The sequence below is a fragment of the Ranitomeya imitator genome, chromosome 3 (genome assembly GCF_032444005.1).
Source record: "Ranitomeya imitator isolate aRanImi1 chromosome 3, aRanImi1.pri, whole genome shotgun sequence".
Classification (NCBI taxonomy): Eukaryota; Metazoa; Chordata; class Amphibia; order Anura; family Dendrobatidae; genus Ranitomeya; species Ranitomeya imitator.
Genome location: NC_091284.1, coordinates 463,737,453 through 463,752,544, shown reverse-complemented (window position 1 = coordinate 463,752,544; position 15,092 = coordinate 463,737,453). Strand labels below are relative to the sequence as shown.

Sequence of the window (15,092 nt, the reverse complement as noted above, 5' to 3'; positions counted from 1 at the left end):
CGGAAGAGGTGGAGTTACAGGTGGGGGCTCTGCATCATGAGAGAATCGCGTTCTACATCTTGCCCAATTTGTCCCATGCAATTCTTCTCAGGCTACCCAGGCTGAGGGTGCATGAACCTATCCTGGACTGGCGCTCGGGGAACGTTCTGCCAAAATTTCTAGTCCCATCTCCACTCTGGCCAGATTACCAGTCGCTTATTGCTCCTTCGCGAATGTCTTTTGCAAGAGGGAGGCGGAGAGTCTTCCTCCGCATTGGCCATATGATTGCCCGATTGAACTCACTCCTGGACTATTACAGGAAGTTTGTGCCCCACTTCTCCTCACTGACCATGCGCCTCTCGTCACTTATCCGCAAGGGAGCTGATCCCAGTGTTTGGTCTTCGGAGGCCAAGTCTTTTTGACTCTGAAGCAAGCCTTTGCACAAGCGCCAGTACTTCATCGCCCAGACACTAATAGACCATTCATTCTTGAGGTGGATGCTTCCTCCACAGGGGCCGGCGCTGTGCTCTCCCAGAGGTCATCGTCCGGTCGTTTGATCACTTGCGGATTCTTCTCCAAGGTATTTTCTTCTTCGGAACTCAACTATTCCATCGGTGACAGAGAACTACTGGCCATCAAGTTAGCGTTGGAGGAATGGCGGTATCTTCTGGAAGGTGCAGTACACCCCTTCATAATTTTCACCAACCACAAGAATCTGGCTTATATTCAGTTGGCCCAAAGACTCAACCCTATGCAAGCTCGGTGGTCCCTTTTTTCTGCCCGTTTTGCTTTTGAGCTTCACTTTTGACCAAGCGAACAGACCGTTAAGGCTGATGCGCTGTCAAGGTCCTTCCAGTTGGCTGATTTTCAAGAGGAATTATCCCACATTATTGATCCCTACAAAATCATCTCGGTGGCTCCCCTGAGGTTTGCTTCCTTACCGCTGGGTAAGACATTCGTCTCTGAGAAAGACAGGGAGAGGGTGCTGTGCTGGAGTCACTCTTCTAAAATTGCTGTTCATGCTGGAACTAAGAAGACATACTTCTTTATCTCTTGCCACTACTAGTGGCCGTCCCTGCCCCAGGATGTCAAAGAATTTTCCTGTCCTGCCTGCACCCAGAACAAGATTCTGAGACAACTACACTCTGGGACCCTGCATCCTCTTCCTTCCTCAGTTTCCTTGCGGCATATTGCCATGGACTTTGTCACCAGTCTTCCTCACTCCTTGGGTTGCACAACTATCCTGGTGGTTGTGGATCGGTTTTTTAAGATGGCCCACTTTGTCCCGATGCCTGGCTTTCCCTCAGTTCCTGAGTTGGCAAGAATTTTTATTCATCACATCTCCAAATTCCATGGTTGCCCGCAACACATCATGTCAGATAGGGGAGTCCAATTCACCTCCCGATTTTGGAGAGCTCTCTGCAAACTTTTGAACGTGACTTTAGATTTCTCTTCAGCCTATCATCCCCAGTCCAACGGTCAAGTGGAGCGGATTAACCAGGTCTTGACCTCGTATCTCCGACATTTTTCTAATACCCACCAGGATGATTGGGTTGACCTCCTCCCTTGGGCTCAGCTTGCCTATAACAATCACTCTCATTAATCTTCTATCAAGTCCCCGTTCTTCATCGTCTCTGGTCAACATCCCAACCAGCCTCTTCCAGTTTCCCCTGGTTCGGGTGTGCCAGCTGCTGACTCCCTGTCCTTGTAATTCTCTAAGATTTGGGAGGAGACCAAGGATGCACTTGAGAGGTCTTGCATTAGGATGAAAAAGCATGCTGACAAAAGGCGTTTGGATGCTCCTCCTTATCAACCCGGCGATATAGTTTGGCTTTCGTCCAAGTATATCCGTCTTAAGATTCCCTCCTATAAATTGGGTCCTTGCTTCATTGGTCCCTTTGAGAGCCTGACTCGAGTCAATGATGTAGCCTACAGGTTGAGGTTGCCTGCCTCGCTCCGTATCCCCAACTCCTTCCATGTGTCTCTCCTTAAACCTGTGGTCCTTAACCGCCATCATTCTTCTGTTGGTTCTTCTCCACTACCTGTTGGCACTGATAATGTTTTTGAAGTAATAGATATACTAGCAAGGGGAAAGGTTAGGGGGAGAACCTTCTTCTTGATTGATTGGAAGGGGTATGGGCCTGAGCAGAGGTCATGGGAACCACGGGAGAGCATCAACGCTCCTCGTGTCTTGAGATTTCTTTCCAGCCTTAGGAAAGGGGGATTTAAGGGAGGGGGTACTATTACGCTGCACGCAGATACTCCCCTTGCTTCATATGTCCCTGGCCGTGTCCGCCTCCTCTTCTGGGTCCTCAGCTGCACTGGGGATCCCGTTCCTTGTGCATGTGCACTAGGTCGCGATCTCGTGCACTTCTGGCTTCTTTATGATGTCGGGTTGTACTGAACCAGAAGCGCTGTCCTGCCTGGACATCAGCCTCCGGGTATATCAGGTCGCTTCCTGCTAGAGGAAGCACCTGATTGTTATTGTGCCTCTCTGTGCTTCCTCCAGGTCTACTTAGATTTCTGTACGTCAGGTCCCTGTATGCTTCCAGTGTGTGCGTGTTCTTCTCTGTCCCTCTACGCTTCCAGTGTGCGTGCTCTGCACAGTCACTGTATGCTTCCAGTGCATGCCCTGCTCAATCCCTGTACGTTTCCAGTGTGTGCGTGCTCTGCTCAGTCCCTGTATGCTTCCAGTGCATGCTCTGCTTTGTCCCTGCACGCTTCCAGTAGGTGCGTGCTCTGCTCTGTCCCTGTAAGCTTCCAGTGCGTGCTTTTGCTCTGTCCCTGCACGCTTCCAGTGCGTGCTCTGCTCAGTCCCTGAACGCTTCCAGTGTGTGTTATGCTCTGCTCCATCCCTATACTCCTCCAGTGCGAACTCCGGTACCCTCTGCGTGAACCCTGCGTTAACCCTGCCGTGTCCTGAGTTCCGGGTTTTCTCTGTGGCTGCTCCGCCCGTCTGGTCCTCAGCGAGTACCCTGATTCTCCTCGTTGTCCTCGAGCCGCCCCTCTGGCACAAAATGTCACAGTGTATCTCTCTCCTAGGCTTCTCCCTAACGGTCCCTGTATAGGGGTCGGTTCCACCTGGTCAGCTCACCTGGGAACGGTCATCACCGTGATCCACTGGGTCCACTCCAGGAATCATAACAGTAACTGAAAAACTTGGATGTTTTATTTCATAAACTGGACCACACTGGTCATTGCTTGAGTTTGTATTTTACAGCTCAGCTCCTTGAAACAAACGAGGCTAGGTTAAAATAGCATGAAAAACTCATGAACTGGTGTGGTTCTGCTTTTGGAATAAAACAGCCATGTTTTTCTAATTCTGAATAATCCTTTTTAATATGTACCATACTGATAGCCATTCTCCATTTATTTGTGTTAGTAATCTGGTTAGTAAAACCTTTTTTGAATGCTGTAAGAGGGCTGATACAGGAAAGATATGTATATTTTGGTACCGTGTTAGCCAGTAGATAGAAAAATATTTAGAATTGAGACTCCTCAGTAGTTGATACCTTTTAATGGCTAACTGAAAAGATGGTAACAAATTGCAAGCTTTCGAGACTACACAGGTCTCTTCATCAGGCATAGACTAAAAGAAATTCTGGAGAATCACATATTTATGCACAACACATCACAGAAAAAAAAACAGAAAAAAACATGGATAAGACAGGTGACATGAAGCAGAATTACCTTGAGTGATAAACAGTTATGTCCATAAATATTGGACCAGTTCTTAGATAAGGAGTGTTTTATTGTCATTTTGATTGGGGTCTGGTTCTGTTGTAATGACTCCACATGGTCTGAGGGGAAAATTCCTTAGTTCCTTAGTTGATGTAAAAAGACATAAATCCATGCGACACATTCATTCCTGCACTAAGAGTGTCAAAGGTCATCATCCGTTTATATTCCCATGTTCTTCTGTCTCTTTGAGATTTGAAGCTACCTTTTAATACAAGTAATTTCATGTCCATAATGTTATGATCCGGGAAACAGAAATGTACTGCCACAGGTAGATCCATTCTTTTTTCTCTTATTGTATGGTAATGAGAGTTCATTCTTGTTCTCAGTTTCTGCCCTGTCTCCCCTACATACAGACCCCCAGTTGGACATTTAGTACAAATGATTAGGTACACCACATTAGAAGTGATGCAGCTGAAAATACCTGGTATCTTATAGTCCTGATGTGAATTGGGGATCTTTATCTTGTCCGTGGTCATTATAAATGCACAGGTTTTACATTTTTTCTGATTGCAAGGAAAGGTACCTGCAGCTGTTGGAGAGGACAGGGAGCTTTTGACAATGATGCTTCTTAGATTTGGGGGCTGCCTAAAACACAGTAGTGGGGGGTCTGTCAAAATGGATTGTAAGCATCTTTTTGTAGTAAGGGTTGTAATTTCCGTGCAGCTCCCCTTAGCACCTCCAGATTTGGAGTGTAGGTGACCACTAGAGGCACCCGGTTGTTTTCTTCTTTAGCTTTGTAATGTAGCAGGTGATTCCTTGATATTCTGGTGGCTCTTGTTATTTGGTTTTCAATTGATCTTGGAAGACGATTTATTATACCTTGTTGTAACCCATTTATAAAATCATAATAAAAAGAATTTAAAGGGAACCTGTCACCCCCCCCCAGGCGTTTGTAACTAAAAGAGCCACCTTGTGCAGCAGTAATGCTGCATTTTGACAAGGTGGCTCTTTTAGTTCTTGTTCCTGCCACTGCTAAAAGAATCGCTTTTTAAATTTGTCCATCATACCGTGAAATCGCCACGGGGACAGGTCTTTCCCTCCTAATCCAGACGCTTCCCAGCCATCACTCATGGCCTCTGTGCGCCGGGCGCCGCCTCCTCTTCCTTCGGTGCGTGCGCTGTAAGTTCGAAGGGCAGCGCAACTGCGCATGCCCGAAACAAAAAACAACTGCGCAGGCGCTGGGGACGCTACTGTAGGAAGAGGATGTGGCACCCGGCGCGCAGAGGCCATGAGTGACGGCTGGGAGGCGTTTTAGTTACAAACACCTGGGGGGTGTGACAGGTTCCCTTTAAAAAGAAAAAAGGCTCCGCTTATATATGCATTGGTTATTTCTTTGGTTCTGCTCCATGACTTTTATTAAGTTTCAAACTTAATAAGAGTTATATTTTAGAAAGGTGTATTTGTTAGTTAGCAGTTCTGCTCCATCACAGAAACAGAAGTGTCAGATCTCTGACCTAATAGATACTAGTGCCCTCCCATTATATCTCGTTGAATATATAGAGGTCAAATAGATTTCTGCATGTATTCTAAATAACGTACAGAAAATTGGAGAATGGCCTTCTCCCAAGATGTAAAGAAAGGAATGGCACTTTAGAGCTTCCATGTGTGTCATGTAGTAGCATTTAATTAACCATTTTGTGCGAATTATTCTTGATTTCCCAAATATGTATTTTTTGTTAAAAATGTTAGCGTTATGCATTTAAGCTGTTTTCACAAATTTGCTAGAAGCTGTTCTATATCTTAACGCCATATGGCTTTTCCTAACTGTGACAATTAATATACTTACAGTAGATACACATATAAAAAGCAAGGGCTCTTTTCTGTAAATTTGCGTTTTTAGCATACAGCAGTATAAACTATTTTCTACTACTAAATCTGTTATGTCTTTGGCTCCAGATGGTCTGATCCCTGCAGTCATTGCTGGGAAATATGGTCCTGGACAGCAGGTTCCCTCATCTGAATGTACAGAAGATTCCAGCGTCCCGAGTGCCATAATAAAAGCTGCAAAAAAATGTCATATTTTTCCCAGTAACACATTTGTATCCAAAGTTTCCCATCTGGTTCAGCTGGCACCAAAATACCAAACAGTAAGTACAGATGTATCTCATAATGACTAATTTGAATGCATCATCAAAGTTATTGGAGTGATTGTGCTTGCTGCAGGCTACATATCTATGTAGTCCAGATGCCTGGCGTACCATGGACACTTTCAGCAGACATGTGGCAGCCATCACTGAGCTATAGAAGCTTTATAAACAGTGGCATGCTGAAACGATAGCAACAAAGGCTCCACAGTTACATCTTCGAATGGATAAGTTAAATATAGCACCTACGATCATGCGTTTTATGCCAATACACATTGTACTTTCTCGAGCCAAGCCATTGAATTCATTAGCTTTTCAGTTACATTGTCAGTTTATTATCACACCGTGGATGCATTTCTAACCATTGCAGAGAAGTATTAATGGCATCACTTAGATTACACTGTATTACAGATGCCTGTGATGAACCCCAGGTGAAAAATAGAAATTATGGCTCACGGTTCTGTTTTTTTTTTTGGGCCAGATGGTAGTGACTGGGCCTGCTGGCTGCGGGAAGACTACATGTATCAAAATGTTCATGGAAACACTCTCCATGCAAGGAAAGATTATTAAGACGGATACAGTTTACACCAAAGCTCTTCAGTCTGGCCACTTATTGGGGTTCTTAAATAAAAGTACTGGGTAAGTATCTACAACTGACTGGGGTACATAAGACATCAGGTTATTGCACACTTGTATATAGACTGGAGCAAACCTTAAATCATTGATTCAAATGACATTTATGTATTTTATATCCAAACTTAACTTATTTCTGCTTAGATACTTATTAAAATGGCAATATTTCCCTTTTGTTACATATTAAGGAATCTTCATATCTGAATATTTATCTTATGGCAGGTTTGAATGCATAGTGACTTTTATATTAACTCATACAGAGATGCTTTCACTAGGATGCCCACCTAAAACACTGCACCATTCTAACAATCCTGGAGGAGTTGTTTGGTGGCCTTAGGACTCACTCACTATTTATACTGCATCTCTTTCATGACATTAATTTTCAACGTATTGTATCAAGTTTGAAAGTTGTCCAACCACTGGAACCTTAACCGATCCTGAGAGCTGCAGCCGCCAAAGTTAGCTGAACGCAGCGTTCTGCTAGTCTTTGGCACTCCAACCTAGAATGAATGGAGTGGAGGTTTGCATGATTGACCACCACTCCATTCATATGAGGGGTTGTCAGAATTGGTGGGTGTTCCAGGAGTCAGACCCCCAACGATTGGGAAGTTATCCCCAGAGATTGTAAAGTTATACCTTAGCCTATGTATATTGGAAAAATTGATAAAACCCCTTTAAATAGCAGTTTCAGTTCAACTACAGTTCTAGTATCAAATGTTGTTGCCCAAGTTATGGTTCAACTATGCAAGAGACTTGGAATAAAATGAAATAACAAATATGTTGGTGAGTGTTGGCTGCAATGTTGTATTTGAATGCAGCTGTTCATAGCGTTTTGCTCACTACTGAGTAAGCAGTATATTCGATACTTTTAGAATGGGTTCACAGATAAGTTGTATCAGTTCTCAACTGATGTCATACCTGTTCCAAGATACAAGAAAAGTAGTCAGCTTACCGGTCTACGAATAAATCCTCAAACCTGCCAACGCCCAGCACGGATCGGGGTGAGTGCCCACGCCAAATGAAAATAAGAGGAGAAATGATCCAGCTGAAGGTGGAGGCAGCTCAAACTTTGTAAGACTCCATAGTTGAAATGCATTGATAGTCCTCCCTGGTGTGCCAGATGTTTGCTATGAAGATTTTTTGAAGAACGTTATACTTTAGTTGTCCAATAAAGCTTTACAAAGTTTGAGCTGCCTCCGCCTTCAGCTGGATCATTTCTCCTCTTGTTTTCATGTTAGAAGATATATCCACTTTTATCAGGCTTTTCAACCCCTGTCCGGGATCCAGATAAAAAAATGTTGCATCAAGCTATGGCTAGGGATGGGCGAACCCGAACTGTAAAGTTTGGACCCGTACCGAACACATAGTTTCCATGGGAAACCTGTGTTAAAGTTCGAGTCCAGCTTGGGTCCAGGGCCTGTACACCGCACAAACACTGATGGAAAAAGCCGAAGACTGCCGAGTGCAGTGAATACCTCTGGAAGGTAATGAGCGGCCCCGGAAGCAGATGCAGCCGGGAGACAGCGGGATGGGAGCACGCGTCACTGGACAGGTAAGTATAATATTTATAATGTTTATTATTAATTTTATTCTTTCTTTTACAGCCCCCCGTCCCATCCCATTTCTGTAAAATCCAAGTTCGGGGTTTGGATGCAAGTTTGCATCATCTCCGGCCCCGAACTCTACAAAAAAAATGTAGGCGAACCTGCTGACCCTAATCATCGGGGGGTTCGCCCATCACTAGTTATGGCCTCTAAGGGTATGTGCCCACTATCAGGAATAGCATTGTTTTTGACGTAGCGCACTTGCACTGCGTTCTATTCTACGCGTTGTAGAGTACAAGCACAGTAGATGGGATTTAAAGAAATCCTCATGCCCATTGTTCTTCTATTTGACGCTTCATAAACTGACCCACGAAGCCGGTTTATGAGCCCCAGCATGTCAATTTCTGTTCAGGAGAGGCTAGTCTGTTCAGTGAGCACATGCAGATTTCCCTGCGTGATTAGAACGCTGCGAAAAAAAAATGCTGTGTCCAAACCGGTGCTACTTCCTTATCATGGGAACATAGCATTAACCAGTTTCTGGATCTATTTAATTCAACAACTGATGCACTGAACAGTTGGGAAAAATCCTATTGAAAACAATAGGATTAGTTCCGACTTGACTTCCATAAAACATTTTAGTAAAATGCTGAACTGAAAATTCTTTGAAAAGGCTGGCTAAATGTGACCGGAGCCTAAGAGAACCATATGTTTATGATTGTATTAGGCTCTAAATAGGTATATGAAATCTGAGAAAATTCATGCTTAACTTAAACACAGAAATATGTTTGGAAATAAAGTTAAAGAAGTAAACTTATTTTATTTCTGCAACCATTATTTTTGCTTTCATTTAGGCCGGGTTCACATTACGTTAAACAGCAGCCCGTTCAACACATACGTGAACGGGCTGCTGACGCAAGTGCCGACATTCTCCATCGCGCTAGTGCAGATGGAGCATCTGCTAGCTCTATCTGCGCTAGCAGTGACAGACCCGGAAACGCTGCAGCCTGCGTCTCAGGGTCCGTCACTCAATGACGGCACATCGCTAGCGCACGCCCATTGTGGGCGTGCGCTAGCGATGCGTCCGACATTGGACTCAATGGCGGTGTTAACGGACTACGTTACACCGCGTTTATGCCGCGGTGTAACGTAGTCCGTCTAATGGACACCACTAACGTAATGAGAACCCAGCCTTAGGCTACGTTCACCGTTACGTTTTTGCAGCGTATTTTTGCTGCAGAAAAGAAGCTGTATTTTACAGAACCAGCAAAAGCTATGAGATTTCAGAAATCAATTATTTCCGCATTTTTGCAGTATTTTTTCACCCATGGAAAGCATAACATTTGTGCTACGTTCTTGGGCATTTTTCATGAATAAAACTAACTGTAGGCAAAGCACAAATGTAATACGCCTGAAGCTACAAAAACACCATGTGTGAACATAGCCTTATTGGACCGAATATTGTGTTTCCATTTATAACACTGCATATTACAACACCTTACTTTTAAAGCAGGGCTGTGTGAAATGTAGTCAGCGTATATGCTGCTATTCTAGTCTAATAATGCCCTCCCTTATTTTAATATTATGCTGATATTTCTCCTGCCAAGCTCTTGGTGGTAGATAAAATTAGCATCTCATATACTGGAATTATTTAAACTAGCCAAGGTTATTTCTGAAGATGATTACTCCAATTAATAAAGGGTGTAAAGGGACATAAAATGCACCTTTATTCTAGGTTGAAAACTAGAAGTCATACTTGCTACATAATAAATCATGATACTGTTAAGAATAAAACCGTTAAATGTAACAAGCACCCTTCTTTATCTTTCAGGTGGAATGATGGGTTGTTACCACAATTGCTAAGAACATATTGTAAGCCTTGTACAATAACTGATAATGCGCAAATGAACATTCTGCACTTGGATGGAGAGGTGAAGATAGCACCTAACATGTCATGTTGCTGATGTTGTTTTACTATTAATGGGTGATAATAAAGTGTGTGCTCAGATGAGGTGTTAGGCTGATATAGCACGTTCTCAGGAAACTACTAGCGTAATATCACTTATGTCATATTTGCAGCTAATTATTTGGTGATTTTTTTTATGCTCTTCTTGAATCTGTTTTAGTAGTTCATTACTAACGTTAGCAGTGAAATGTTTTTTTTTCCTTCTTTTTTTTTAAGAAGCGTTACTTACCAGAAAAACAACTCTAAAATACGGTATATTCGGTATCCTGACAAGTAGACAGAATATACAATTTATTTATTTGGATTTTAAAACACACATTAAAGGGACACTGTCACCTGAATTTGGAGGGAACAATCTTCAGCCATGGAGGCGGCGTTTTTGGGTGTTTGATTCATCCTTTCCTTACCCGCTGGCTGCATGCTGGCTGCAATATTGGATTGAAGTTCATTCTCTGTCCTCAAGATTGCCTTGTGTAGGCATGTACTACGGAGGACAGAGAATGAACTTCAATCCAATATTGCAGCCAGCATGCAGCCAGCGGGTAAGGAAAGGGTGAATCAAAAACCCCAAAACCCCGCCTCCATGGCTGAAGATTGTTCCCTCCAAATTCAGGTGACAGTGTCCCTTTAAAACGCAGATTTCAATGATGCCCTTCTTTTCAAGGTCAGGGGTTTTGTTTGCTTGCAAATATTGTTTTAGCCCCAGGAGCTTATCATTGCTGTGACTAGCTGGTCCAGTGAGCCTTGGTCAAACACGCCCCTCCTGTGATAGGCAGCTCACTGACAATAGACTATGTACAAACATAGACATGAGTGGACTGGGTTAGCTGTGGTGTGGGCAGGGGAATTTTCTTGGCTCTGCTGTATTGCTAAAGCTAAAAGCTCTGATTGTGTGAGAAAGGCTGCACCCAATAATCTAAGTGATACATCATTGGATTCAACTTCTCTTTGCCTACATCAGTCTGCTCACAGATGAGGTAGCAAAAACCTGCTGACAGATTCCATTTAAAAACCTTTTTTATCATGCTACTCAACCACTTATATTATATTCCTCTAGGTAAATGGTCCTGAAATGGAGATCATGCAGAACTTATTCTGTGGAGAAAGTAAGTCAGTAGAAACTAAGCAATCATATCCACCTCCTACCTTCGTGCTGTTTTTATTATTGTTACCTTTCAGCTTTGGACTTTGGAAACGATAAAGTTAAAAATGGCAAAATTTTGTTAACCTATATGAGCCAAAGCAGAGTGGTATAAAGAAATAATGATAATAATATGAAATGTAAACCACTAATCAAGCAAATAGTAAAAAAAGCTTTACATAAATAGTGAAAAACCTATAAACAAAATTATATAGCATATAAATTATAAAAAATATTATAAATCTTTATTTAGAATACATTTTTAAAAGATTATTTAAAACATAGGTACAGTGAGCTAGCTAGGGCGACATAATAGCAGGAGAAGATGAACAAATTTGTATGCACATGGCTGCAAAGCAGGAAATTGTAAGGGTAATAAGCTGAAAAAAAGAGAGAGATCTCACGTAATAATAACCTCAACCTGAAATGCATGTGTCATCAAAGAAAGAGGTCTAGGTGCAAAGGCATGCGCAAAAGACAATAAACATAGACAAAATGATATCTGTAGTCATCTTCTTGTGCTGGCGCCAGATCCCAACACCTATTTCGGAATGTGGCCTTCATCAACTGGTGTGACCCCTTTCTTTGATGACACATGCATTTCAGTTTGAGGTTATTACATGGGATCTCTCTTCATTTGAGCCCATTACCCGTATCATTTCCTGGCTATATTTTGTTTATATTTTGTTGTTTTTTTAGCATTCTGTCTTGGTTTATGTTTTGTGAAGTTTTGCAGGATTTTTATAACATTTGGTTGTCTTCATGTACCACTAGGAGAAGCATATTAGCTTGCAGTATACTGTATTAGTACTGCATTTAAAGTGACCCTGACACCTTGTTTTACTCTGAAATGCTGCAGTGTTTCAGAGAAAAACATACTTTTAATAGTTGCCAGGGACCAAGCCGTATGAGTGACTAGTCATACAGGTTAGTCTCTGGCTGCAGTGTTTCAGAGTAAAACATATATGACGGAGATCATACAGCCAGTGCTTGATACATGGTGCCCAGAGAATAGTCAGCATGTAGCAGGTGTCAGGTTCACTTTAAAGAGAACCTGTAAGCACGATTTTGTAATGTAAAGTAAAAACATGTCTGTAACGGTGCTATAATACTGAGTACGCTGATACCTTTGGTGAAGAAATCCGCTTTATGGTACTTCTGTAATCACCATGTGAAGTTTTCAGCTGATTAGATTTTGGTGCACAGGGGACAGACTGTACCCTTATTCTTCTCCTCCCTGTGTGTGTTTCCCGGCCCCTCTGCCTGCCTCCGCTCTATGAATGACAGGTCACTGCTGAGATTTCATACAGAGGAGGCAGATCATTAACAGACCGGAGGTAGGCAGAGGGTCGGGGAATCACAGACAGAGCGGAGAAGACCCCGGGTACAGTCCAGCCCCTGTGCACCGAAATCTAATTAGCAGAAAACTTCAAATGGTGATTAAAGCACAACTCCAGCATGTTTGATTTTTATTTAATCACTGGATTGGTGCTACGAATCTATGTTCCCTAACTCTAGCCTTATACTTACCAGCTGCCATTTTCAGCTGCTCCCTGCTTTGCTCTGGTCCCGCACTGCCATCTTGTGACTGTACCTTCTGACAGACTGGAAGTCAGAGATAACGGTCACAAGTTGTCATTGTAAGTAACTTAGATTAGTGATACCACTCCAGAGCTGCAATGAAAAAAATTGCTGAAGTGGTGCTTTAATGAAGAACAATAAAGAGGATTTCTTCACCAGCAGTACCAATTTAATTTGTATTAAAGCACCATAAGAGCCATATCTTTACTCAACATTACAAAATCCTACTGAAAGGTTTATTTTTAAACCGCGTGCAGCTAGCTCCAAAGCTCCCTCTGCTGGTAACTACTGGCAGACAGAATGTTGGCATGTGACTTAGTCTAAACACCTTAATTTACTCAATCTTCTATATAAATAATTGCCTAAAAGGTACTTCCGTCTGTCTGTCGCGGAAATCCCGGGTCGCTAATTGGTCGCGGCCGGCTACCCCCTCCCTACTCCCCTTCAGTCAGTGCCCACTCCATACTCCCCTCCAGCGGCCACATAGGGTTTTAGCAGTCCGTTAAATGGACGACGTTACACTGCGGCATAACGCAGTGTAACACAGTCCGTTAACGCTGCTATTAACCCTGTGTGACCAACTTTTTACTATTGATGCTGCCTATGCAGCATCAATAGTAAAAACATATAATGTTAAAAATAATAAAAAATTTTAAAAAACATTATATTCTCACCTTCCGGTGCCTTTCCCGCTCCTCGCGATTCTCCGGTCCCAAGAATGCATTTCGGCAATGACCGGAGATGATGTAGTGGTCTTGCGAGACAGCTACATGATCACGTGTTATTGCCGCAATGCATTCTTAGGACCGGAGCGTCGCGAGGAGCATCGCTAAACGCCTGGCCTGGATCCGGGGGCCAACGGAAGGTGAGTATATAGCTATTTTTTATTTTAATTCTTTTTTTAACAGGGATATGGTGCCCACATTGCTATATACTGCGTGGGCTGTGTTATATACTGCGTGGCCTGTGTTATATACTGCTTGGCCTGTGTTATATACTATATCTCTGTGCTATATAATATGTGGCCTGTGCTATATACTACATGGCCTGTGCTATATACTACGTGGCTGTGCAATATACTGAGTGGCTGTGCAATATACTACGTGGCGGTGTTATATACTAGGTGGGCTGTTTTATATACTACGTGGGCTGTGTTATATACTATGTGGCTGTGTTATATATTTTACGTGGCTGAGCAATATACTGTGTGGCTAGGCAATATACTACGTGGCTGTGTTATATACTACATGGGCTGTGTTATATACTGCGTGGCCTGTGTTATATACTACGTGGCTGTGTTATATACTATGTCTCTGTGCTATATACTATGTGGCCTGTGCTATATACTATGTGGCTGTGCAATATACTGCGTGGATGGGCAATATACTACGTGCCTGTGTTATATACTATGTGGGTTGTGTTATGTACTACATGGGCTGTGTTATATACTGCATGGGCTGTGCTATATACTACGTGGCCTGTGCTATATACTACTATACATATTCTAGAATACCTGATACGTTAGAATCGGGCCACCATCTAGTACTTCATAACTTCCTCCAGTTTAAACTGAATTCACATTGGATTTGCAGTGTCAGTTTTCCTGGGTGCATGTGAGGATACCTTCAAAAGTATCTGCAGGCTCTATTAAAGAGGTTGTCCACTACCTTTTCATTGATGACATATCCTTGAGATCAGTCATCGATGTCTGATTGGCGGGGGTCCAGCTGATATCTGCCACCGGTACTCACTCACGTAGCTGTCTATCTTCTGAAAGTGGCCACCGCAGGGTGCTGCATATCCACCTCCTGTTGATTTAAATAAGAGGTAGATGTATAGTACCAAGCCTCGGCCACTATCAGAAGACATAGCAGCTCCGCAAGGGAGTACTTCCGGACAGCGGCCGCCACCAATATCAGCTGATTGACAGGAGTGTTGGGTGTCGGACCCCAACCGATCCTACATTAAAAAGTAGTGGACAGCCTCTTTAGCTTGACAGAGAGTGTCCTTCGTCTGCGAGTCACCAAAGTTTTGTACTCCGTTAAACTTTTTGTCCCCAAATATACAGAACAGCGCAGTCTGCTACACTATTCCATACAAAGGCATCCTTAAAATACTCTATACTGCATCATATACTTTTCTATAAGACTGGAGAGTATGCATGACATATGCCATTGTATAGTTACAGTATGTACCTCCAATATGCATTGGAAACACAGTGGGAAAAGACCCTAAAAGTGAACATTTTTGTTTAGGATACATCACATTGGGTCACTTTGAGAAGTGACTACGTACCCACTTCAATAATTAGCCATTATATTTGCTTGAAGTAAAGGCAATGTAAATCCCACATGTAATCTGGTTGTTAGGCAGTAAGTAATTAGCATATCAGGTTTAGCAGTGAACTCTATTCTCTCAGTGTTAAT

At 42.8% G+C, this 15,092-nt stretch overlaps 1 protein-coding gene across 1 annotated transcript in view; it reads left to right on the top strand.

Moving 5' to 3' along the window:
- LOC138671660 (uncharacterized) overlaps positions 1-15,092 on the top strand; it is a 967,572-nt gene that overhangs the window by 318,111 nt on the left and 634,369 nt on the right. Inside the window, exons 47-50 of the mRNA XM_069759831.1 lie at positions 5,617-5,807; positions 6,286-6,443; positions 9,810-9,909; positions 11,002-11,050. Of these exons, the coding sequence (XP_069615932.1) occupies positions 5,617-5,807; positions 6,286-6,443; positions 9,810-9,909; positions 11,002-11,050 (498 nt within the window). The remainder of the gene's footprint in view (positions 1-5,616; positions 5,808-6,285; positions 6,444-9,809; positions 9,910-11,001; positions 11,051-15,092) is intronic.